Genomic DNA, 27,246 nt, shown 5'->3' with positions numbered 1-27,246 from the left:
GGCATCGTCCGATACGTGGCTGCCATGTTCGCCGATTTTTTTCCGCCATTATTTACAGACAGAGTGCTGGAAGCCACAAGCGATTGCAGGTCATGTGACTAATAGGGTTGGGCAAAAAAAAAAAAAACGATTTTTCGATTAATCGTTTTTTAAAACTTGGTCGATTCAGAATCGATTCTCAAAGAGCAGAATCGATTTTTTTCCATATATATTTTCTGCAAACATTGAACGTAAGATTAACGTTAATCAAATTACTAGTCTTCTTCACTAGATATCACCCTCTTTTTTGCCTTGCGCGATGTTACCAAGGAGCCTGTCATTCGTTTTTTCATTGCTTAAAATGGCGGTTTTAGGTGCTTCATCGACGTTGATGCCACTTTCACATAAAAAGTCAGAGGTATGGAAGCATTTTAGATTTCGCAAGCAAGACGACAATGATAGTGTTGTGGCTTTTAATTTCTTTTTATTAATTACCCACTTGCAAACTTATGTTCACTGTTGTTTTTTATTAATACATTATTTGTCTTTAATCTATATTCATTAAGTTGAATCGACCAAAGAACCGGAATCGAAAATTGAATCGAGAATCGAAATCGAATCGATTTGATAGCTTGTGAATCGAAATTGAATCGATCTGGAACATCTGAATCGATACCCAGCCCTAGTGACTAAAAACAACCAACCTTTCCATGACAACATCGAAAACTAGGCCTAACAGCTGATCATAGCTGAACAAAGCAGGTTTTTATTTCTCTATAGGGTGGTTTCCTGGACAGGGATTAGACTAGTCCTAGACTAAAATAAATATAAGAACTGTACAAACTAATAACATCTCTTTTAACATATCTTAAAATACATCAGTGCCCTGTGTTTTGCCTCAAAATGGACACAAGTACTGTTTTTAGTAAGGCATGTTTGTTAAAACTAGTTATATTTTCTAATTAAACTAAGCTCTAGTCCTAGTTTAAGATAATTCCTGTCCGGGAAACCACCCCTATATATATTTGTAGTAGTAAAGTGCTAGAAATCAACATCCTTTGCTGATAGTTCCTCGTCATTGTGGATAGCGCAGTTAATGGTTCCATAGCACCCTCACCTGTTTTTACTATTTGTTAAATAAAGTTTTTTTTAAGTACAATAAATGTTACTTTTTAAAAATTGAGACTTGTAACATTTGGCAGCATCATTGTGTCATTTTTATTATGTAAATTGAGTGAGCAAAAGCAGTATCGGCTCTAAATATCGGCTCAAGAAAATCGGCAGCCTGTATTGGTCATCGGCTAAGGCTGATGAAACAAAAATCGGTATCGGCATCGGCACTGAAAAATTCATATAGGTCAATCCCTAATTACTACCAACAAACCCAATTATTCACACAAAGACTAATGAAAACTTGAGGGCGGATCACACATAACAAGTTTCTGGCAGGCGACTTTTTTGAATGGTTTTCTATGGGCACTGTGCGTTATGTGCGCTTTTTATGCACACTTTTTATCTGTGCCGAATGTTTTGCATTAAAGTGAACAAAAAAAGGCAATGTGGCGCACCTTGCATTTTCAAGCGTTTTAATGTGTTTGGTTTGATTGGCCCCTTACTGTATTTAGAGTTTACATTTCAGTGGCTGATCACACCAAACGCGTCTTAAACACTTGAAAACAGTGCTGCCTTTATTTAAGTGACTTCAGAAAAGGCAATGTGCTGCGGGGTTTTTATATTGCTAGGAAACCACTGAAACTGTCCTGTCAATCAAATATTGAAGTGTGAGTGCTCTTTTGCTATTAACTGTCATATTAGCAGAAACTTTAAAAAGAGGAAGCTGGCTCTGACCTTGATGGAAGGTGAGAAGTGCACAAACACGCAGGAGACACAACGAAAGGCCCACCTGTCCCTCATTTGATAGGATAATGGAAAAAACCTGAATGTTGTTGAACGCTTTCCGCTCAGAGTGATCCTGCAAAAACGTGTGGTGCGGGAGGTGGCCAAAACGTGAGGTGTTTAGCGCGGATAAACAGCGTGCAAACCAAAACTATGCTCTTGACTATAAAGTATGCAGATAAAATATTGCAGTCTTCACCCTCTTATTATTCCAAACTCATATTATATAACATTCTTTCAGCATTATTATTTTTTTAAAAACCTGAAGGCACATTTGTTTACTTTAATAATACCATTCATACCAAACATTATCCAAGAATTTCTTCACAATCTAAAGTTTCTTCATTTTCTTGAAGGATGTAATAGTGAAAGAAACAATACAATAGATTGGCCATGCTCTCAGGAAGATCCTTAAAAGTGAATTTACCTTTATTTGCTAGGTAATTTGTTTTCACATTATTTACAACAATCATTTATTCTGTAAATAATGTTGGTTGTGTGTGTTCAGTCTTTCTCAGGACAGTTCAGGAAAGCAGTGTCTGCTCATTGATCCTGTGGTGAAATCTGATGCAGGCTGGTACACTGTATCTGCCATTAATGAAGCTGGCATGTCCACCTGTAATGCCAGACTAGATGTGGGCTGTAAGTCATATTATTTTATATTTGCTATGTGTTGAGAAACACCAGGTTGTCGAAAACACGTGATTAGAAAGCCAGTAATACAGTAAAAATTATAAAATTAAGATTTATTTATTGGTAGCCTAAATTCTATGGTTAAGTGATGTGGGTGTATAAGCAGTTACAAATAACCAATTCTTAATTAATATTTGTTATATATATATATATATATATATATATATATATATATATATATATATATATATATATATATATATATATATATAATAATTTAAAATGTCAACTACTTGAACATAGAATCGTTCTGATTATAAGATTGCATTAAACACTCACTCCTATAAAAATAATACCACTTTTCTTTTTCAGCTCGCCTGAATAAAACTGTCCCAGCATCCAAGCCGGTGAAAATGCTTCCCATGATCAGTCAGTTTTCCTCTCTGAGCACAGAGCCTCTTCCACGGCACACAGCTCCTCTGTATGAGAGTGAAGAGCTATAGACACACCACACAGATACTCATCTTCAGAGTGATAGTTTATTAGTCTGAGACATTACAATTATTAAAGTAGCCCCAACATTTTATATATTCATCAAATGCACTTTAGCTAGTGCGTGATGTTTAAGCCTCACATGGGCATATGAGTTTGTTCTCATGGTTAGGAGGATTAACAATGTACGTTAGAAGAAAAACATTATGTGTATTATGTCCAATATAAAGTGAGATGTATCTTGTGTTTGTGGCATGTTCAATTTTATTTCATAAGAATTAAATAATGCTTTGATTGATTCGTATGACCGTAATGTGTGTTGATGATGCATAACTGCCATCGTGGAAGCTGTATGTATTGTGTGCTACACTAGTAAAGTAAATTATTATTACAATGTTATAATAATATGTAATGTCAAACTGTATTTGTTGTAATTATCCCTGGAGTTGCCATCAGCGCAAAGGGTTTGAAAATATACATTAACTACAGTCCAGAAAGTAAAAAAAACCTATGTATTATACAGTATATATATGTATGACATGAATGTTTGAGTAAACTTTTTTGTGACAATGCTACAAACGTGTAACTCTGGTGTCCGAGTAAGCTATACTTTTGCAAGCAGTGCTAAACTTTTAAGAGCGGTTTCTCGAATAATTCTACCGATTTTCAAATGGTTTGGTTTCTTACAAACATTATTAACGGATGCTTTAACATGTTTCATTAAAATTATTCATAAGTATGCAGTGCGATAGGTACATCTCTGATGTTTATAACAAACCAAACCTTTTGAAATCGGTAGAAAATTGAGCAAGCTATGGTCATTTAAAAGTGCATGCACCATTAAAATCCAATGCTACTAGTGAGCTGTCTGAGGTAAGATGTCCGCCAGGAGATGATGATGTATTTGATGACTCATATAATATATAATCAAAGCAATTAACATTTAAAGCCTACCATTGCAAAATTTCAGATTATGCTATTTACATACATGTACATAAATGTTAGTTTTGTTTTTATTTTTGTGGCAGGAAAATCAACACATTACAAAAGTGTGTCATCACTAAACTTAATCAGCTATGCTCTGTGATAAAGTAATTACAAAGGCCGTTTTAAATTTTTCAACAAATTTATTACAGAAACTTTCTATAAACAATTTAAAAACGAAGGCAAAAATATTACGTTAATAATGTCCCTATTGGATAGTCCAAGACAGTTTCACATGATTCTTAATACAAATGTATTATGTTTAGTATACAGAAACCACTGTGACGTTCCCACTTGTTTATCTTCTTATAGCTGATGTGTGCTGTATCTCTTTGATAAAGAGAAAATGTTTATGACAATGAAACATTGCAAACAATACAGCATGAGATCTTTAACCCGATCACTGCAGTCAAGTAATATAGTTATGAGAGGGAATGGTTGTCTTGATGGTTGGGTTCCAAAAACCAAGTCACGTTCCACTAGACAAGAGTCAGAATACTAGATGACCTTCATCAGATCTCAACATCACTTTCTTTATCATTATCATGGTCACCATCATAAAACTCATTCGCTGCTTCAGGCCTGTGAGGAAACAGAAGCGGTTGGTAAGGAATGATTAAAAAATCTGCAGCTGACATTTGTTATTGTTAATCTCTTTAGTACAGTCATTTCAAAATATTAAATTATGAATACTGTCCAGATGAAGACTGTAACTGGATATAAACTTCAAAACACAACAAAATTCCATAGAGCTTCAATGAAATTCACCTGGAAAAGTTTTCCTCCGATCCCCTCTCGTCTGGATCGGTCTCATCCGGTCGCTCATAGCTGAGCAAGTCAGAGGGAACGTCGTGGATCTGAACACTTGGTGCGTGATTTAACATCTTCAGATTCTCATAGACAGTTTGACGAATCTGGTCCAAATACTACAAAACAGAAATGCAATCTACCATTACTTGGCACACGCAACTAAAGACAAACAATTTCTTATTAAACGATACACAATTAAAATATTTTGTCATGTGCTTACTATTAATTTAATGGTTTTGATGTATTGCATACTATGTTGCAATGTTGTATTTGGTAAATACTACTGTAGTGATAAAATAAAGAAGGTTCCCTGAAGTTCTATATATATATATACAGTATATGTTTGTATTTTTTTGTTTCCTTCCACCCTTTCATCTCCTATTAATATGTCTTATGAAGACATGTGGCCAGATTTACTAAATGGGGCAAATTAGCGTGAGAACAAAATTCCAAAAAGCGCCAATGGGGGAGTGGTAATATCTGCGAATTATTTACTAAAAAAGCACAAGTTGAATAAAACAGGCACAGCAGCTGATTTCCATAATGACCAACACAATCTACTAAAAACTGTAAACATTAGTAAATCACGTTGCGTGAATCGTTTAAATAATCTCCTCCCACAAAATTTTGTGCCTGAAAGGGAAACTCCTAGAAATGCATATCCATTCAACAGTTGCGAAAATAACTAGACCACACCTTTCAGCGCAGATTATCCACTCGTTATTTAACTACAAAATGATGGTTTGTGCTGGCGCAAGCAGTTGGCAAATCTGGTGCTGGGTGTTTCCATTTGGAGGGGGTTCATGAATGTTAACCAGAATAATCTGAAAAACTTCGAGGAGCATCTTGTGTGTCCAACTGAAGCAAGAATACGGACTCATTTTTCACGAGATGGCACCAATCTGCTTACAGATAAACATTACGTACTTGTCTAGAATTTTGGTTTTCTATCCTTGTACTGACATCCGGGTGAAGTGTGAAGTCTGGAGCAAAATATTCAAAGTATTCTGTGAAGAGGACAAACACAGACATTTTACACATCTTTGAAAACTGTGCATTGTAACCCAGGGGCCAGCCATTTAATAATTTATCAATATTACACAGGATAAGATAAATATGGCCCTTGGAATACAACAAGGATGTGTTTATTTTTATCTTACCACTATATGGCAGCTCATCGCTAATGGACTCCTCAACTAGCAATGAAGTCTCATATGTCCTAAAAAAGAAAACGTGGTTACAAGGCAATAAAAAGATCAGACAGTACAGTGATGAATACCAAAAAATACTTTAAGACTCAAGATCTCATATCAAAACATATTTTATTATTAAAACGATCAATGTGATTTTAATTTTTTTATTTTGCATTTAATTTGAAAAACACAAATACAAAGCATAACAGAATTACACAGAAAAACAGAAGTGTGTGTTAAAAATAATCTGTAACAATAATATGACACACTTTCTCATATAAGTGCACTCCCATATTTTCCTTTAAACCACTCAAAAAAGCAGTCAAATAATGAACGCACCAACATCTAGCAACATTTCGCACAGTGTATCCTCCACCTCCAAGCACAAGCAGAGGGATCTTGAAACTCTTTACAAACTCCACACACTCTCTAAAATATAAACAAATAAAATCATAACCAAAGATACCAGGTTAACTAGCAGGATTTTAAAATAATTGAAGTTTAAAGTATGCAAAAATGACTGCATGTAGATGAAAACATCAGAATAGAGGACAGAGGTTTCTCACCCGTGGCCTCGTATGCTTAGATTGAAGCATCCTAATCGATCACAACCCAATGAATCTGCACCACACTGCAGACAAAACCAGAGAGATGAACAGCAAAACCAATGCAAGATCACCATTCATTGAGAGATTTATTGGCTCTCACCTGAAGAACGATGCACGTTGGCTGATAGAAATCCACCACTTGCTTGATAACTGGCTGAAACAACTGTCTGTAGCCTACAGATAAATATATATAATGAGTTAAATTACTTCAAGATTTCATGTTTCTGTTTAATACACTTAGGAGTTCAAGTCTCTACAATACTAAATGTTTTAACGTTTACTAGGAACATATCAGTTTGCAAACTTTTTAAGTCATGTATACGTTTACAACATAGTCTAGGAAACATTGCTGGAAAAACATATGACCATTTAACTACATCAATATCCATGCCTTCACTTAGTTTAAAGTCCTCAACAGTATCATACTTGATATTTTTCAATCTTAACTGAACTGCATGCTGGGAATGGAGGTGTTAAGACACTATGGGGTGGTTTTCCAGACAGGGTTTAGAGTAATCCAGGATGAGGCCTTAGTAATATTAGGATGTTTAAGTAGTATTACAAACACACCTTACAAAAAAAAAGATACAGGTGTGTATCTTAAGACAAAACAAGACTTTAGTCTGGGACTAGGATAAACCCTGTTCAGGAAATTGCCCCATGTACTGTAACATCAAAAACTTCATTTGTAAATCAGTTTTTCTAATCAGTTCCAGAAATTTCAATATCAACATGTTTCACTTTAGAGTATAAAGCAACTCACTTTGATCATCAATGCCATCACGCAGTGGGACATTCAGGCAGTAATAGCGGCCACTCTCAGCGCCCACCTCATACATATCACCTTTAACACAAATAACAAAAGACTCATTAAACACATTCTTTCATTATTCTTTCACATCTTTCAAAAGCAGTCTCTATTTGATTTGATTTGATTTGGTCAAGATTAGACAGTTCCAGTTTTCTATATCAACATGACCAGATCTTAAATTGATCTACCCAGAGCGGTATGACCATCAGAACGTAACAGTCATAGCTAACACATGTATGAATGCAGAATGACAAACCTGTTCCTGGGAAAAAGTAGTTCCCATATTTGTGGAAGGATACGGTCATGACCCTGTCTGTGAGATAAAATGCCTCCTGCACTCCATCACCATGATGAATATCAATGTCAATGTACAGCACACGTGGATGATACCTATAAGAAACAGATGAGATATGACCATTTACACAGGACAACTATAGAGTAAATATGAAAGCAGCTGACTCTAAAAACTAATCTGATATTTTGTGATGTGAAAAGCATTTTGGAGACTTGGATACTGTAAATTTAAGCACCTGTAAAATAAATCTATAAAATGGTAGAAAAAAGCTCAAAATTAATGTCGATCAGATATACATCTTTAAAAATATTTACATTTGCAAGATGCAAAAAGGTATACATTTTATCAGTGAACCCCTGTGCTTAAAACCCAACATTCTACCAAATGCTACAGGAACACACATATTTACATTTAACGTCAAAAAACATAAAAAGTATCTATACTAGTCAACATTTGAAGTGGATCAAAAATGTTTGTCAAAGTTGTCCTACGACAAGAATGGGTATTAGGTATTGGTTTTATGTAAACTTTTATTAAACGTTTTGATCCACTTCGAATGTTGACTAGTGTATAATAATGTTGTGTGATGTCTCTTACTTCAGCAGTTCAAGAATACTGATGACAATGTCATTCACATAGCAAAACCCAGAGGCCTGAAAACAGAAAATCATTTAATTTAGAAATTTTTAAGATTTATAATAAAAAGGTTTATGGTGCCATTTATAGGTACAAGACATGCTTTTATATAGGGGTATTTTTTAAATCAACTTCTGCGGTTATTGAGGGCGATCCAATGCATACCTCAAACTTTTTAGCATGATGCAAACCTCCAGCCCAGTTTATGGCAATGTCACATATCTATGAAATGAAAAGTGCATGTGATTAATCAGAAATTAAACAAAACATTACTCAAAAACATTACTTACTAATCCTACTATAGCAATGGCTGTTATCTATCATATGACCACTCTATAACAGGGTTCTTGCAGGTTTCAGCAAGTTAAATTTAAGACCTTTTTAAGACCTTTTAAGAACATTATGAGTAAAATTTAAGACCAACACGACACATTACTAGAAGCATTCAAATGATCTCAGAAATTCTCAAAATGTTCTATTTTTATGGATTCAGTTATAGAAAAATATAAAATAAACACACTATTAAAACAAATACTCAAAAGACATGGAAATACATTATGCTTAACCCTATTAGACCACGAGTGTTTGCGCTGACAAATTCTATCCATAGCCCTTTAGGAAGAGACTGACAATGGAAGTCCAAAAAGCTTGGCCATCACGTGATTCATGGAGACTTCAGTTAGTTCCTGGGAGCTCATAGTGAGCCATTGAAATACAATGAGTTAGAGGCAAAGAGCTGTGATTTTTCTTAATTAATAGTCAAGAAATGCATTGATTTACAATATTTATATAATCACAATAATATGTGCAAGTAGTATTTTTTATAAAATTCTATCAACAATGTTTTTGACAAATAAAATCCACTAATAAGAGATCACTTAAACTAAGGCCTAGTCCTGGCTTAAGCTAATCCCTGTCCAGGAAACAACCCCATAATGTTTATGCATGTTTATCTGCATTAAGAAAACGAAATTGACCATTAAAAGGCTGTTCGTAGTTTATTATGTGTTGCTAACGTTATCCACGAAGACCGTTTCTCAATCCGAAGGCTATAGCCGGAGGTCGCATTTCTAGGTCTTATTTCAGAATATTAACATTAAAATTAACTTTAAAATATTGATGATTATTTTAAGTTAATCGTAAATTGTTGTAATATGCTTATTATGACTTGCGAATGTAATGCTCAGTTAACTTAACTAATAAACCAGGCTTGATAATGTATGCAGCAGCCTTCCTATTCGACCTCCGGAGAATACAGCCTTCAGATTAAGAAACGCTCTGATTCTACCGATTTTCATTAAACCGTAACTCCTGAAGCATTTGCGCTATGAAAAAGTTTGAATTGTTCCTAAAAGAAGACAATTGCGCTTTTTGGCAATATATGGTTTATTACAGTACTTTCTTGTTTTCCGTCCGCCAATCGCTGCTGTTTGTTGAGAGCTGAAGTGGAAGCGCGTTAGGTTCGAGTGCATTGCAGCAGAGAGCAATATTAAAGTCAAAGAAGTAAACACGCTTTGAGCAGTGAGGTAAACAAAATCCTCCAAAGTGAAAACTGTGTAACACTAAAGTTGACTCGCTGTTGGTGGCTCGTGACTCGACGGTCCGACTGTTTAAGTTGATTTTCAATAAAGTTGATTTTTTTCTGCTTCTGGGTCCTCTATGTTTCAGAACCTGGCTAATACTCAGATAAGCTAGTTGGTTAAATTAACCCAGAAAAGATTTTTGCTTTCACAAAACTAAGTTTAAGGTTTGTTTCTTGCCCAGCCCACAGTATACATTCAGACAACAATACCTGTAATATAGCTAATGGCACGATTTGCATGGATTATGACAAAGTGCGGACGCCGGTTTCTTTTTTAGAGACCCACCCATCTTTCTGCCTCTGCCACTGATTAGTTCTTAAGCGTTTTACATTACTATTTTATTTTCTGCGGAAAAAGAAATTTAAGACTTGGGTAAATTACATTTAAGACCTATGATAAAAATCTGGGCATTTTTAAGACTTTTTAAGGCCTTAAATTTAACATTCTGAATTTTAGACTTTTTAAGACCCCGCGGGAACCCTGTATAAAAGTTGTTTGCATTTCTGCGAGTTAAACAAGCATATTGGTTTCCATCCATTTTCAAAATTCGTCCGTTTCCATCAAGTTGGTTGTAGCAACTAACAGTGGCATTGTTGACTTAGTAAGCTTGTATTTGCCAAACTTAATGCTGTGCACAGAAGAAGAAATGCAGAACTTTTGATGCAGGCACCAACAGCAAGGGCATTGCGATGACGTCAAGCCCCATATATGGGAAAGCAACGACAGCAGAAAAAAGCTAGTCATTGGTTTAATGTTCCCTACGTCAGAAAATTTGTTGGTAAATTAATTTGCATATCCCCTTATTCGCATTTACAATTTTTTTGCAAAAATCACCTCAAGCGGGTGTACAAACTTGTTTGCAGATGAAGGGATTTTAATTCAAAATTTGGCGTTTCCAGCACTCGTTTCTTATGTGATACTTCAAAATGCCTTTAAATCATGGTGATGATGTGAGGGCTGCTCGGAAAAAAAACATAATACTGATTATTTTGGTAAAAGTAAAAGGAGGCTCCACGATGCAGCAGATTATACAGTGAGGAAAATAAGTATTTGAACACCCTGCTATTTTGCAAGTTCTCCCACTTAGAAATCATGGAGGGGTCTGAAATTGTCATTGTAGGTGAATGTCCACTGTGAGAGACGTAATCTAAAAAAAATCCAGAAATCACAATGTATGATTTTTTAACCTTTTTTTATGATACAGCTGCAAATAAGTATTTGAACATCTGTCTATCAGCTAGAATTCTGACCCTCAAAGACCTGTTAGTCTGCCTTTAAAATGTCCACCTCCACTCCATTTATTATCCTAAATTAGATGCACCTGTTAGCTGCATAAAGACACCTGTCCACCCCATACAATCAGTAAGAATCCAACTACTAACATGGCCAAGACCAAACAGCTGTCCAAAGACACTAGAGACAAAATTGTACATCTCCACAAGGCTGGAAAGGGCTACGGGGAAATTGGAGAAAATGGAAGAAGCTAAACATGACTGTCAATCTCCCGCGGACTGGGGCTCCATGCAAGATCTCACCTCATGGAGTCTCAATGATCCTAAGTAAGGTTAGAAATCAGCCCAGAACTACACGGGAGGAGTTGGTCAATGACCTGAAAAAAGCTGGGACCACCGTTTCCAAGGTTACTGTTTGTAATACACGAAGACGTCATGGTTTGAAATCAGGCACGGAATGTTCCCCTGCTTAAACCAGCACATGTCCAGGCCCGTCTTTAGTTTGCCAATGACCATTTGCATGATCCAAAGGAGTGACCAGATGAGACCAAAATAGAACTTTTTAGTCATAATCCCACTAAACGTGTTTGGAGGAAGAAGAATGATGAGTACCATCCCAAGAACACCATCCCTACTGTAAAGCATGGGGGTGGAAGCATCATGCTTTGGGGGTGTTTTTCTGCACATGGGACAGGGCGACTGCACTGTATTGAGGGAGAGGATGACCGGAGCCATGTATTGCGAGATTAAGGAACAACCTCCTTCCCTCAGTTAGAGCATTAAAGATGGATCAAGGCTGGGTCTTCCAACATGACAATGACCCGAAGCACACAGCCAGGATAACCAAGGAGTGGCTCTGTAAGAAGCATATCAAGGTTCTGGCATGGCCTAGCTAGTCTCCATTAAATTGTCAGTCTCAAACACGTGATTTGAAATCGCCTCTGTTTCCTACTTCACAAACATGTAACCAATCACATTAACACAGTTAAACGAGTAGTTTAAGCCATAGATATTATATATGTATGGATGCTGCCTAGACTGAAACGATAACAACACAGCTCTGCTTCAGCTGTTTTAATAAGCATTTCCAGAATCTCACCTTGTGATTTAACTGAGTTGCTCCCTGCAAGGAGGCACCTGTGTATCGCGAACAAAACTCAAACAAACCTGGAAAAACAGGACTAAACACAGAGAAAAAGAGAGTGTGAAAGAGAGAGAGAACAAGAGGTTAATGGTGTTGTTATACTTGCATCTAAACTGCAAATGCTTTGGCAATACAAATGTACAGTTTTTGTCATGCCAATAAAGCACACTTAAATTGAAAATTGAGAGAGCAAACAAAAATCAGAAACTGCAATGTAAGAAACAGGATTTCCATAAAATAAAGAGACAAATTTACCAGTCGTCTCCCACGTTGAAGGTGTTGAGACTCTTGGTGAAGCCCTGCATGTTATTTGGGCTGACCTTCTGCAGGAAGTCGATGTAATCTTCAGAGTGAAACCTGCACATGTCATGCTGAGACGCCTTGTATGGTTTAAAAACCTGTACAGAGAGCTTTGCTCATTAACAACAGATTTAAATGATTATGTATAATCATAAAAAATATGTCATAGTCCTATCGTTTCAAAAGATCATACCATCATTTTCTTATATAGTCCATAATGAAGCACAAGACTGTGTGTGAGAGACAGGCGGTGAGGTTTCATTGGGTGTCCAGCACCTTAAGTGAAAACCAGATGGGAAAATAATAAAGACATAATTTCTGTGGTTATTTTAAACCTCATAATCTGTTAGGAAACTCCATTCCCAAATAATCAATGTATTATAGTAATATCAGTAATACCTTAAAAAAAGGTTTGATTGGTTTACATTGGTAAATGCATTCATTAGCTAACATGAAGTACAATAGGAAATATCTATTAATGTCTGCTAATGTTTGTTAATACAAATCCAACTGTTCATGTTCATTCATGGGGCATTAACCAATGTTAACGTTTGTATTAGTAAATGCTGAAACAAACATGAACTAAGATTAATAAGTGACATAGAAGTTCATTGTTAGTTCATGTTAACTAATGCAACCTTATTGTAAAGCATTACCGCAATATAACATTGAAAATCATGGCATCAATATTAATATTTTAATAATCTAATACAGATCCATCAACATCTTCACCAATCACTTTATACAGATTAATAATTACTATTGAGTTTTGACTAATAATAAAGATAATGCAAAATCCAGTCATATTAAGCCTGGAAGTTTTAATGAATAAACGATATTTAACTCATTTAAATATTTATAATGTTATAACACAACGAATAAGAAGTGTTTCTGGATTATAAATGAGCAAACTTTCCCTACTGTCACTGAAGCACATAACATTGGTCTTCAGAAAAGATTTCTCAGGCATGCTCATATTACAGCAAAAGTATGACACATCAAATTTGCAAGCCATTTATTATAATTTTCAATTAGATTTTTATTCAAAATATTATGTTAATAGCCTTATTTTGTAAAGGAAAACGCAAAACAGAACAACACGTCCCTGTTGTTGTAACACTTTGGACACACTGTATAGCGCAGTGTTATGTCAACCTAATATTGACACAATCTGTAGATCTTATGTGCACAGCGAGGTGTCATTTATAACTGTAAATAATGCATGCTATAAATGTAATCATTGATTAGCCATTAATGCTAACACACAAACACACAGTTAAATCTCACCGTAATGAAAGTTCCCCACATCTGGATCATAGAAATACGCCGTTCGGTTCGTCATCGTGTCGCTTCGTAAACGGACTCAGTATAAAGGGTTATTTAGGGCAAAATGAGAGAAAATGTGTTTATTTACTCCCTACCCTACACCGCAGCCATATTCATTGTACTGCCGGGAAAAACGTCACTTCCGCTTCCTCTTAGGGTTATTCGGAGCACAGCAGCGCCACCTAAAGATCAACACACAAAAACATTCGATAAACTTTTTATGCTCTACAAGGAAAAGGATTACAGTTGACAAAGAAAAGCTTGACATACATGAATGATTAGATTTGAATACATTTTAGACAAGTTTTTATTTCCAGGAATAATGCAAAGTGAAATTACAGATTTGTTCATAAGCCACAATAATATATAATATATATATACACTTCCCCCGTGATTTAACGTAAGGATGGTGTAGGGGTAGGCTGCTCCAGAGAGCTGTGTCTTTCATAGTAGGCACACTAACATTTTGAGATGTCATCTACCTTTAAATATCCAGCGGGCTGAGCACAACTGCTGTCGTGAGAGTTTATCTGCTGCATCATAACATCCTCTCAGTTGAAAGTCTACATGTCGAACGATTGGTGAGTACCTGAACATAAATGGTTTATTTTCTGCTGACGGTTGAGTTTAATTTGCTATCGTATTTTTTATTTTAAAGTGGTATTCTAATTATATAGCCTACATATATATTATTTGTTAGATATTTAACCGTAATGGAAAAAATACATTTTGACACTATTGTTATAAAATAAGTCTTGTATTTAACAGCAGCGTCTAAAACTGCATAGATCAAGGACGTTCGTGACGCGCGTTCACATGAGCGCGTCAGCAAAAGCGCGCAAATATCTCAAAATGCGTTTTTTGTTCAAAGTTAAATTAGGCTACTTCAACTTAACATATTGCTTGTGAGTCTACAGACAAACAGATGTGCAGACTGAACACAAAGTTAATAAACAAACAGATAAAGAAGAGTATCATAATAAATCCAGGCACATTAACGTTATATTCATTAAGATGCAAAGTGTAAAATGTAAAATGCGTGCATTGTATTTAAATAAAAACGTCTGTATACATAATCTAATTTTCTAAATATGCAACCCTTACATGGTAAACACAGTAAGGTAAAGTATGAGATTACAGTAATTAGTTTACTGCAAGTTAAATTGAGTATGAGAATAAATCATGCAGTCTATGTGTTGTAGAGGTCATAAGAAAGCTGAGTCATTCTATTCATGGTGCAGAGCATCTCACCAGCATTTGCTAATGCTTTCCTCTATATAAGGCTCATACACTGTAACCTGATCCAAAATCATAAACAATTTATACATTTAAATTTTAACAGACTTCAGGTCAGACGTATTACTGCCAACTGAAGCTTATTTGATTCATAAAGAGCTTTATGCCAGCACACATTTACAAAACAGCAGCAGAACACATAAGAAAAATAATAAAAATATTCAACACACACACCCGCACGCACGCGCACGCACGCACGCACGCACACACACACACACACATTCTGGTTTCCATGTTTTGTGGGGACATTCCTTAGGCATAATGCATTTTATACTTTACAAACTGTACATTCTATTCCCTTCCCCTAACCCAAACCCTAATCCCAACCATCACAGAAACCCTTCTTCTACTTCACATTTTCAAGAAACATCATTCTGTTTGATTTATAAGCTTGTTTCCTCATGGGGACCTCACAAATGTCCCCACAATTTCACAAAAATACTGGTATTCTTATCTTTTTGGGGACAATTGGTCCCCACAACGTGAAAATTACCAGGTACACACTGTGCGCGCGCACACACTGTTAATAGACATAACTATCTACACCTCTGCAAGGGGTAATAAGATGTGCCAAAATGTAAAAAAATATGAATAGAAATGAATTTCTATGGGATATGACATTGGATAATGTCCATGATATGCGTATATAGTACGCAGTGTGAAAAGTCATGCAATACATTTGGCCAATACCAATTTTGCGTGCATATGATACTCCAATAGGCTACTTCCCATTCACTTAATACAGTTAATCTTTGTTTGGGGGCGTTGTTTTATGTATTGGTTTCTAATTTGTTCAGTTTTTTTACCATTGTCTCCTGGGTTTAGGGTTAGAACAACTTTTGGTTACATAAAATGACATCCTTACCCAGACCCTAATTCTAACCCCAACTCTAAGTGACCATGGTTTAAAAATTGACAAATACATGAAGAAACCTATTAAATGACATCCTAAAGCAATTCCCAAATCTAACCCCAAACCTAAGGGACAATGGTTAAAAAACAGAAAAAATTAAGAAAGCAATACATAAACAACAAAAAAAGATACACTTTATTAAGTGAATGGGAAGTATTGTTGTATCATATGCACGCAAAATTGGAATTTGGCAAATGCATTGCACGACTTTTCACTCTGCGTGCTATTTATGTGCATTTCATGAGAATGGATTGACATTATCAAACAGTACACAGTGGAAATAAACAGAGAGAATATTGTATATTGGAATAAGAGAGAGTTTGTGGGACAGATAACTGATGAGGAGATTGAGCTAAAAGGAAAAGTTTCACCTGTACCTATCAATAAATATGCTTGTATTCAGAGCCCTGAAACAATAGCCAGAGGGCAACATTTCAAAGAGATTGACCAAACATTTTCTTATTGGTTACAGAGCAAATACAATTACGCTTCCAGGATTAAGTACTTTTCAAAGGTCTGAGACCCATACATAACATTACAAACAGTGTACTGTACTGCTCATTAAAATGTAATAATACACACATATTAACTGATATTTCAGTTAAAAAACAGTGGGTCTCATTCACTAAGCATGCGTACATACGATTTTGTATGTGAAATATGTGTTTGGACGTTTTAACTAACAAATCATGAATCAACAGAAACTTTCATACTAAAATTTCTTCTAAATGTTTGCAAAAACGTAAGAACAACTTAGACCACACGTACGCAAAACCAATAATCATGAACAAGGAAATTTGCATTAAACACAATAAACAGAATGAAACTTGATATAATAATGATATATCCTGTGAGCTTGTTTCTTTAATTTGTTTAATTATTGCTGTATGGTTTCAAATGGTTTTGATCTTTAAAAACTATTCTGTAATGCTTCTAACTAACCAACACTATGGTTATCCAATTATTGTGGCAGTTGTTACTAAACAATTTTTATAACAAAACTCAAACAAAAGAATTAGAAATACACCGTGCTTTTTTGGCTCAGTTGAAGCGATGACGTATATCAGTTTTGCTGATTTATCTAAGTGAAAACAGAGGGTGTGGGCCAAGCTGTTCCTAAGACATGCCTGGAAAGCAAGATAAAGTTAGGTTTTAGCAAGAAATATTATGCTGAAGAGTCGAGTGACTGATTATCTCAATGAGCCAGGAGAGTAAGGTGGCGTGACAAAGAGTCCTTCCTCAATGTTGGAGCGTGCACTACCTCATCTACGAATGTAATGGATTTTCTTTTGTGCAATTTGCAGACCGTCCATAGTGAAAGCTGACAGGGGGATGGCAGACCACGAAACACCCAGTGTGGGTGAACCTCCGCCAACATACATCATCTTCCTCATGGTCTTTCTATTTTTCACCACTGGTCTTCTGGGTTTCCTGGTATGTCATTTGCTGAAAAAGAAAGGCTATAGATGTGAACTGGAGGACGATGAAGAAGCCTGCGAGGAAAAACTAGAGACAGAAAAAGACGGCAAGTCATTTTTATCTAATATGTGTGCTTGTTTAAGCATGAATATGTCAATAAACTTGCTACTCAGAAAGCAAAGAGTTTTTAGTATTATTACAGGAAAGGGAAATCATAAATGCAGATGTACAAATATGTATGCTAGAACACTGTTTATATAACAAGTTTATAGATTGACAGAAAGTGCTAATTCTGTAAGATTTATAATAATTGTGATATAATAATGTGGTAATGCAAGCAGTTTCATCTATAAAGTGCTTTTCCCTATGTGGATTGTTTAAAAGTGGCTTAACTGAATATATATTTATATACTCTGAAGTACAACAACAAATACAAAAAGAAAAATACAAAAGATATGCCATAAAATTATCTTGATTTTCAATTATTCACTGATGTTTCACAACTCAGTGATGTTTAACTACAGGAAACCACCACAATATTGACAATGAACATGGCTTTAAATCTCTAACTGAACACATCATGTTGTGTTCAAGTTTAGGAACTTGTATTTATAATATAGTATATAATATAGTATAGAAATATTAAAGGGACACTCCACTTTTTTTGAAAATATGCTCATTTTCCAGCTCCCCTAGTGTTAAACATTTGATTTTTACTGTTTTGGAATCCATTCAGCTGATGACAGGGGGCGCTGCAGCTGGCTGTGGAGCCGTGACAGGGGGCGCTGCAGCTGGCTGTGGAGCCGTGACAGGGGGCGCTGCAGCTGGCTGTGGAGCCGTGACAGGGGGCGCTGCAGCTGGCTGTGGAGCCGTGACAGGGGGCGCTGCAGCTGGCTGTGGAGCCGTGACAGGGGGCGCTGCAGCTGGCTGTGGAGCCGTGACAGGGGGCGCTGCAGCTGGCTGTGGAGCCGTGACAGGGGGCGCTGCAGCTGGCTGTGGAGCCGTGACAGGGGGCGCTGCAGCTGGCTGTGGAGCCGTGACAGGGGGCGCTGCAGCTGGCTGCGGAGCCGTGACAGGGGGCGCTGCAGCTGGCTGTGGATCTGATGCGGGCCCAGGAGGAGACTGAGTAGATGGACTGGAAGCTCGCTTCCTTCTCTTCTTCCTTCTAGGTCGTGGAGCAGATAAGGTGGGTTCCGCCGTGGGCATGGTGGGCTCTGTGGAGGATCCAGCAGACACTGACTCCCACGAAATCCTCCTTCCTCGCTTACCACGCAGACTGACTGACAGAGCAGGGTTCTCTGGAGTCACAGTGGGCAGACCTGGATCTTCCAGGGAAGCGACGGCCAGGACACAGCCCTCAGGGACAGATGGCAGTTGGGTAGGTGGTCTCACCACAGTTGGACCCCTGAGCTCCTCACGATTCATTGTGTAGCGAACCTGATCCACAAAGCCCAGGGGCTCCAACATCCTCATCTCTGAGGGTTTGAGGGGTTCATTGAGGCAGCGGTTGTAGATACACTTCAGTTCAGCCTCATTAAACCCTGAGTCCCTAGCAGCAGCGTGAAAGACAGCAGCAAAGGACCGCACATCGGCCTCCCCCTGTCTGAGGCCGAAGAGAAGATGAGCCTGGTGGGCTCGTAGGGCAGACATGTTCATCCTACCTGCTGGGTTCTCAAATGGCTGATTCGTCCTGTCAGGAATCTCCAGGTAGGAGATAGAGTGAGAACCCAATTGCAGGATAGATGAACAACAGGCTTTATTATAACAAAAGATTCAATTCAATTCAATTTTATTTATATAGCACTTTTCACAAAAGTCAATTGTTTCAAAGCAGCTTTACATAAATAGAAGCAGTGAAAAGCACAGAAAACGACAGATAGCACAACAGAATACATGATAGCATGAGCAGTTAAATTTGCTGCGGCTATGACTCAATATTATAATTGCACGTATTACTAAAGCAACGTATAGAAGAGGAAGCTAGGTAAAGCCCAAAAAGGCTGCCTCCCGGGGTGAAAAACCCCCTAGGAGAAAAAAAAACCCCGGGCTTTTATCCGAGGAAAAATAAGTCCTAGGAGGGAAAAACCCTTGGGAGAACGGAAATGGAGATTTAGCGGAGATTAAGCGGTTCTGCCGGTGATCGTTGGTCAGGTATCAGCTGGGCATAACGTTGAAGGACAGCCAGTAGATCAGAGGTGTGCCGACTTTCACAGCATATCTTTGAAGGCCTCTGTATTGGCTGGAACACAAAAGAACACAAAAGATACAAAACAAAAACCCACGAGGGGGTAAAACAAGGCAAAGATAAACAGACAATAAATATAAAACTGACACTAAACTAGGACTGAACAAGACCTGACTACAAAACAATAAACTTGAACAATTTCCTGACAATACACTAACTTACAGATAAACAGGTAAATCCAGACAAAGGCACAAATACTGGTTTAGAGTCAAGACAGCACAAGTATCACATGAATCTTTACAAAACGAATCAGCACAGGACAGAGAACACAAGGGCATTAAATAGGGAACAAATCAAGAGGGAACAGGTGACAAGGGTTAAACAATAATGGGATGATTAACAGGGAAACGAGGGGGCGGAGTCAGGAGACGAGATATACAAACACAAACAACCTGGGCCTGCCATGATCCTGCCTCAAGACTGGAATAATAAAATGACAAAAGGGCAGAATCATGACATATAGAAGATTCAAGTTTTAAATAGAAAAAATATCAAAACTCTTTGGTTATTTTTAAGGCTTGATGCTAATGATCTAATCAGATTAAATGGATTATGCTAAGCTTTCCTAAAAGTGGTACCACTGAATGGATTCCAAAATGGTAAAAATCTAAGGTTTACTCTAGTGGAGCAGGAAAATTAACACATTTTATAAAAAAAATATAATCTTTAAGGTTATACAGTAAAATTTTGTCGATTTAGATAAAGTTACTAGTAACTAACTCGATTCATTGCTAAACCCAATGTACTCATATGGTCAACTTATTTGTTCACCACAACTTAAAACATGTAAAATAGTTTGGATTGGTAATGAGTTATCTGCAGTAATTTAGCACAACTAGTGTTAAGGACAAACTGAATGTGTGTTTCTGAGTGTACTTTATCATATGTGCTCTCTGTTGACTGTTGTCATAGTTAAGGCATGAGACGAATCTCTAGTTTTTTATTTTCAAAGCCACTTCACATCTAGAAAGTATATTGGCATTGAGCTGACATTACTAAACCAAACTGATGGAAATACACCAGCTGCTGACTAAACAATATAAACGAACAGATCTGATTTCAGCATTAATTAACAATGTGATGCTGAAAAGTCGGCTCCCACAGTTAGACATGAAAACTAATCAAATTTGTGTGCTGTGTGAACAAACCCTAAGACTCTTGTTTACACCTGATATTAAAAAGGATTTATGATTTACCCATTCAAACCTTTTATGACCTTCTTTGTTCTTCTCAACAAGCATTAGGATTTTAAGATCTAATAACCCTGAAAATGCTTTGTTTAACCATTGGGTAAAAATAAACACACACACACACACACACACAAATGTTTATACTGTATTTGACCCAACCATCGAACAAGCCAGCAATTTGGATATTGAAACAACCCATCACAGGTTAACATTTAAATGTAATATAAAATGAAAAATGGCTGTTTATCTGCAGATGAATCAGATGACAGTCAGGACACTGTGGAACAAATTCTGAAGTGCATCATTGAAAACCAAGGTAAAGATTCATTGAAGTATTTTGTTTTATTTTTAATCAGAAAACATTTAATATTTCATTTGTCATGTATTTATATTATTTATGTTGTTGCATGCAATCTATTTAATAATTTATGACAAATTTTGTGTTCCAGCCAATACAGAGGCCTTCAAAGATATGCTGGGTGGCCAAAATGTTTGTGAACATCATGACCCTTGGTATATTTCTATACTGCTTTATCCACACACGTGGCTTTGAAATCTAAATGACATTTGTTTCATAGTGTGAATGATGGAACAAAACTAGCCTGTACATATATCCACATCATTGGCGCCTTTATATTTCATTCTGTTTTTGTATATTATCACATATTTATTAGAATTATATAAAGGAATGTTTTATTTAGTTCTCAGTGCAAAATAGTGATGTGGAAAATGTAAATTCAGTATGAATTGAACACTAACAGTGGTGTGAAAAAGAGTTGGCCTATTACAGATTTCTTATGTTTTTGCATATTTGTCACACTTTAATGTTTCAAATCAACAAACAAATTTAAATATAAGTCAAAAATAACACAACATGCAGTTTTTAAATGAAGGTTTTTATTCTTAAGGGAAAACAAAATCCAAAATTGCATGGCCCTGTGTGAAAAAGTGTGTGCCCCCTAAACCTAATAACTGGTTGGGCAACCCTAAGCAGCAACAACAACAATCAAGCATTAGTGATAACTTGCTTTGAGTCAAGGACAGCGCTGTGGAGAAATTTTGTTCCATTATCTTTGCAGAATTGTTGTAATTCAGCCACACTGGAGGGTTTTCAGCATGAACCATCATTTTAAGCCTCAACAGGATTGAGGTTAGGACTCTCCAAAGTCTTTATTTGAGGTGGACTTGCTGGTGTGTTTTGGATCATTGTCCTGCTTGCAGGACCCAAATTCGCTTCAGCTTGAGGTCACACACAAATGGGCAGACATTGACCTTCAGGATTTTTTGGGAGACAGCAGAATTCATAGTTTCATTTATCACAGCAAGACTTCCAGGTTCTGAAGAAGCAAAACAGCCCCAGACCATCACACGTCCACCACCATATTTTACTGTTGGTATGATGTCCTTTTTCTTAAAAGCTGTGTTACTATTACACCAGACGTAATGGGTTACACACCTTCCAAAAAGTTCAACTTGTGTCTTGTCAGTCCACAGAGTATTTTCCCAAAAGTTTTGGGGATCATCAAGTTTGCTGGCAAAACTGAGACGAGCCTTTTTTTGCTCAGCAGCCGTTTTCGTTTTGAAACTCTGTCATGCAGGTCATTTTTGTCCGGTCTCTTTTTACGGTGGAGTCATGAACACTGACCTTAACTGAGGCAAGTGAGGCCTGCAGGTCGTTGGATGTTGTTGGGGGGTCTTTTGTGACCTCTTGGATGAGTTGTCACTGCGCTCTTCTGGTAATTTTGGTCAGCCGGCCATTCTGGGAAGGTTCTCCACTGTTCCATGTTTTCGCCATTTGTGGATAATGGCCCTCATTGCGGTTTGCTGGAGTCCCAAAGTTTTAGAAATGTTTTTTATAACCTTTTTCAGACTGATAGATCTCAATTACTACTCAACATAATGTGTAGCTTTTGAGAATCTTTTTGTTTACTTCACTTTGTCAAACAGGTCCTATTTAAGCAATTTCTTAAATGTGAACTGGTGTGGCAGTAATTAGGCCTGGGTGTGGTTAGAGAAACTGAAATCAGGTGTGATAAACCACAATTAAGTTATGTTTTAACGGGCGGGCAAACATTTTAAAAAACCTTCATTTAAAAACTGCATGTTGTGTTCAATTGTGTTATCTTTGACTAATAGTTATATTTGTTTGGTGATTTGAAACATTAAAGTGTGACAAATATGCAATAACATAAGAAATATGAAGGGGCCAACACTTCACACCACTCCCTTCTGAAAAAACAGCTGGTCAAGCTGGTTTTAGCTGGTCTCCCAGCCTGGTCATGGCTGGTTTATCATGCTGGTTTAAGAGGGGTTGACCACTTTTTAAGTTGGTCAAACTGGTCTTAGCTGGTCAGGCTTGTTTTAGCTGGTTTAAACTGCTCAGGCTGATTTAAGATATTCAGGCTGGTCTTAGCTGGTCAGCGTGGCTGATCTTAGCTGGTTTAAGCTGGCCAGGCTGGTCTTTGCTGGAATAAGATGGTCAGGCTGGCTGGTCTTAGCTGGATTAAGCTGGTCAGGCTGGTTTTAATTGTTTTAAGATGGTCAGGCTGGCTTGATTTAGCTGTGAAACTTGTCTGAATGTAGTATTTTTCATTACGTAGTTTATTTATTATAGAAATGCGATGTTTGTTTTATTTGTATTTTGTGTAAAAGTCTTTATATTTATAACCCGAACACTTGTTAAAATTGTCATACAACTATGGTGAATGTATTTCTTCAGACAATAATTTTATCTTATTTTAGTCAAGGCATGCTACAGATTCATGCTTTATTTTATGCTATAATTTATTTGTGAAACTAACAATGGCAGCTTGTGACTGCTCTTCTTAGGGGCGCTAATTCAAAATAAGTGTTCGGAGTGTCATGTGTGTTGCTTGTGTTTTTAAAATATGTGTTTATTGCTTCATGTAAACCATGTGCATCACGTGTTTTGTCAAAATAAGTGCCTGCTGCACACACGTCAAAATCGTTTATGATAAAAGAAACGCTCACGTTCACAAAATACATGCAAGACACACCCTTAACAGTAAACTCTGATTACACATGAGATTATGTGAGTATCTGGCAAACACGAGCATCTCTTGTATCATAAACCCTTTAGACGCATCTGCAGCAGGCACTTATTTTTACAAAACATGTGATGCACATAGGGTCTCTCGACGCGCAGAACACATATTTTGAAAAAAGGAACCACACACAGTGATAATAAACTATCCTTGAATATAATCTTGTCAGTAAGTGGAACAATCTGATTAATTTATAATTTTGTAAAATAGGCTGCATTAACATAAAACCTGTAGCCATATACACATTGAAAAGACAAGTGTAAATGCAGTTTGATCGGAATGTTATCTGATCAGTGTGTCTTGGTGCAGAGGCAGTTGAGGACGCATTGTGATCGAATTTCAGGCATCCATAGACACCAGCTTGGCCAGGTTCGGAGACCAGCTGGACCAGCCTGGAAGACCAGCCTGGCCAGGTTGGGAGACAAGCTAAAACCAGCCTGCCAACTATTTCCATCTTAAACCAGCTAAAATCAGCTAACCAGCTTAGGCTGGTTTAAGCTGTTTTTTGAGCAGGCCTGTAGATAATAAAGGCACACCGCTAGGACTAAGATGAAAAATGTTTAAAGTTAAGAACATTGAAAAAGTTCAGTCAAACTTTAAGTGTTTCATTCAGTTTAGGACCTTAAACAGTATGGTTATGGTCATATGTTTTTATAGAGATACTAAATAGTGTATATATTTTTTTTGTCCAGGTTACGTCGCAAAGACAGTATAGATGGTCCTCCCCTGCACCATCACACAGTTCATCTGGGAGGTGAAATCAGCTCTTGTGTCCACTGTAGACAGGGACATTTATTAAAAACACGACGCAGAAGTCGTTTGTTTAAAAGCAAAGGCCGACCAGGGGAGCAGACTGTATTTTCGGTTGGCAGGTATGACATAATGGACATTGTTTTCATATTATGTTCATTTCTAAAATCAATCACACAATCATATATTTTCTTTCCAAAAGAGTAACATTCTTGTATTTACAGTTGGAACGGATGCCTTATACCACGTTTCAGCAGTGACTACAATATAATCGCTATACCATGTTGTACCCTATTATGATTTATGGGTGGAAAGAAGTTAAAAGGCTGTAATTGTAAGACTCATGTCAGAATCATCTTTAAATCCACAGATTTCGTGTCACCCACATGGAGAAAAAAAACAGCCTTCAAGGTTCGATTAATCTGCACACTCCTAAACCGGGTGACATGTCGAATGACACAACACTCTCAGGAATTAAAGATACCTCAAAAAAGCCTCAGGAGGAATACAACATCCGCAACATGTTTAAAGACGGAGCAACTAACGGCACGGTCCCAAATGTAGGCAAGCGGAAGAAAAGCATACCACTGCTTGGCTTCTACAAGGGAAGTAATCCAGTGGGAACCAAAGCGATACAAGAGATGTTTGTGGAGGACAAAGAAGGGCAGAATACTGCTGATCAGCTGTCGGTCTCTCTGGAAGAGTGCCTGAGTTCAGCTGCTGTGTTGCGTACTGACTCTGAAACAGCATTAGACAAACACTCAAATAAAGGTTCTGCTCATAAATTGGAGAAAACGGTCCACGAGAGTAGCTCAGGGGGTGAAATCTCTGACAGAGGGACTTCAGATGTGATTTCACAAGACAAATTAAATACAAAGACAACGGTCACAGTTTGTGATCGCTCTAGATTTTCTGTGGTTCGAACTGAGGAGGAGACGATTATTACATCTACAGCTAGTACTGAGGATAGCGGAAATGATAATGTGCCAAAAGATAACACCATGACTGATAAAGATACACAGCAAAACCCCTAAGTGTTAAAATAACACTCATGGGGTGGTTTCCCAGACAGGGTTTAGGTTAATCCGGGACTAAGCTTTAGTTATATTGGTACATGTAAGTAGTTTTTACAAACAAACCTTACAAAAACAATACTGGTGTGCATCTTGAGACAAAACAGTGGCACTGATTTATGGTATGACATGTCAGGTGTTTTTAAATTAAGGCTGCTTAAACATGTATTTTAGTCTGGGACTAAGATAAGCCCTGTCTGGGAAACCGCCCCCTTAGTGTAGGGGAGAACCGGGACGAAAGTAATGCGGGACGAAAGTAACGCGGGACGAAAGTAACTTTTCTCAGACTTTTTCTTTGACTACATTCAGGGTTGGGCAAAGATATATCAAAATGTATTTTAAAATAAAATACAAAATACCTTTGTTTTAAGGATACAAAAAAAAAACTACAAAATACAGCAGCTACAGAAAAAAAACTACAAAATACAGCAGCTACAAAATGTATCAAAATAAACTACTGTATTTTTGTATTTTGAAAATACTAAAAAAATACTTTTACAAAGGAGCATGAAATTTCTTCTCTTCGCAAACCTTCCATCAGTTGGACTATTTGATCTATTGCTTCACCATTATGTTGACTCAGATTGAGTCATGCAATAATCTGACATATACAACCGGTAACAAAGGGTAACAAACGGTAACAAAACTTTGCATAAGCAACACTGACAAACAAGTTTAGACCACTACACCAATATCGTGGCATTAAAATACCAGTTGTTGTACACTGAAACGTTTTATGTTTTTCATGCACAACCAACATAGACTGAAAGTAGCTAGCTAAACTATTTAGCCTAGGCTAGTTAAACAAACATCAAAACTTAACATGAATTATTAAAAATGATTACAAATTATGCAAAAAATATGAAAAGCTGGCAGCCTGCACGTTTCTTAACTTGACCACCACATTTCATATACGCCTTATTCAGCCTGCTGCCATGTTGATTCCAAACCGAGGCTGTGAGGGATGCTTTAAACCTACTGTTTTGTACCGGGATGCCAGTCATTCAACCATCAAAACACAGATAATACATAATTTTACACATTTATACGGGACAAAGAACCTCAGAAATCATGGATTGTTAAAATGAGAAGGGGCATATGACCTAATTTTGAGATAAAAGAGATAAAAATGTGTACATAAATTGTGTTTGTTATTAGCTTGTTGGCTAATCATTATTTCTAATGTTGTAAGCAAGCTTACTTTTCTTAAAAACACTAATATAGTCCAACAACTAAGTACAAATCTACAATTCATACAGATTACAAAAAAATGCAAGGCATGGATACGTTAAACTTTCTCTGGTTGTTTTTTAAAGCACACTGACCAGACTCAACATTTCTAACTAAATAACATTTGTACACAACTTTTGTGG

At 36.9% G+C, this 27,246-nt stretch overlaps 3 protein-coding genes across 5 annotated transcripts in view; 2 read left to right on the top strand and 1 right to left on the bottom strand.

The window, feature by feature from the left end:
• myot (myotilin) overlaps positions 1 to 3,175 on the top strand; it is a 40,034-nt gene extending 36,859 nt beyond the window's left edge. For all 3 annotated transcript variants that reach the window (XM_065249137.2, XM_065249136.2, XM_065249133.2), the window contains exons 16-17: positions 2,384 to 2,517; positions 2,881 to 3,175. In XM_065249137.2, the coding sequence (XP_065105209.2) occupies positions 2,384 to 2,517; positions 2,881 to 3,011 (265 nt within the window). In that variant the 3' untranslated portion in view covers positions 3,012 to 3,175. The remainder of the gene's footprint in view (positions 1 to 2,383; positions 2,518 to 2,880) is intronic.
• Positions 3,176 to 3,999: 824 nt separating this feature from the next.
• hdac3 (histone deacetylase 3) lies at positions 4,000 to 14,062 on the bottom strand. Its single transcript, XM_065249138.2, has 15 exons — positions 13,884 to 14,062; positions 12,790 to 12,872; positions 12,552 to 12,694; positions 12,252 to 12,333; positions 8,503 to 8,559; positions 8,299 to 8,354; positions 7,663 to 7,796; positions 7,359 to 7,439; positions 6,696 to 6,769; positions 6,554 to 6,618; positions 6,327 to 6,416; positions 5,955 to 6,013; positions 5,722 to 5,801; positions 4,753 to 4,910; positions 4,000 to 4,566 (listed from the first exon to the last, which is right to left on the bottom strand). Exons 1-15 carry the CDS (start codon positions 13,936 to 13,938, stop codon positions 4,497 to 4,499), a joined length of 1,287 nt encoding a protein of 428 aa, XP_065105210.1. The 5' UTR covers positions 13,939 to 14,062; the 3' UTR covers positions 4,000 to 4,496.
• Positions 14,063 to 14,399: 337 nt separating this feature from the next.
• Positions 14,400 to 26,875, top strand: rell2 (RELT like 2). Its single transcript, XM_065249132.2, has 6 exons — positions 14,400 to 14,503; positions 17,436 to 17,656; positions 21,239 to 21,301; positions 21,435 to 21,498; positions 24,743 to 24,922; positions 25,171 to 26,875. The coding sequence occupies exons 2-6, from the start codon at positions 17,464 to 17,466 to the stop codon at positions 25,832 to 25,834; spliced, it is 1,164 nt and encodes a 387-aa protein (XP_065105204.2). The 5' UTR covers positions 14,400 to 14,503; positions 17,436 to 17,463; the 3' UTR covers positions 25,835 to 26,875.
• Positions 26,876 to 27,246: the final 371 nt, after the last annotated feature.

This window comes from Paramisgurnus dabryanus, chromosome 16 (assembly GCF_030506205.2).
Source record: "Paramisgurnus dabryanus chromosome 16, PD_genome_1.1, whole genome shotgun sequence".
NCBI classification, from domain to species: Eukaryota; Metazoa; Chordata; class Actinopteri; order Cypriniformes; family Cobitidae; genus Paramisgurnus; species Paramisgurnus dabryanus.
This window is presented reverse-complemented; position numbering and strand designations above follow the sequence as displayed.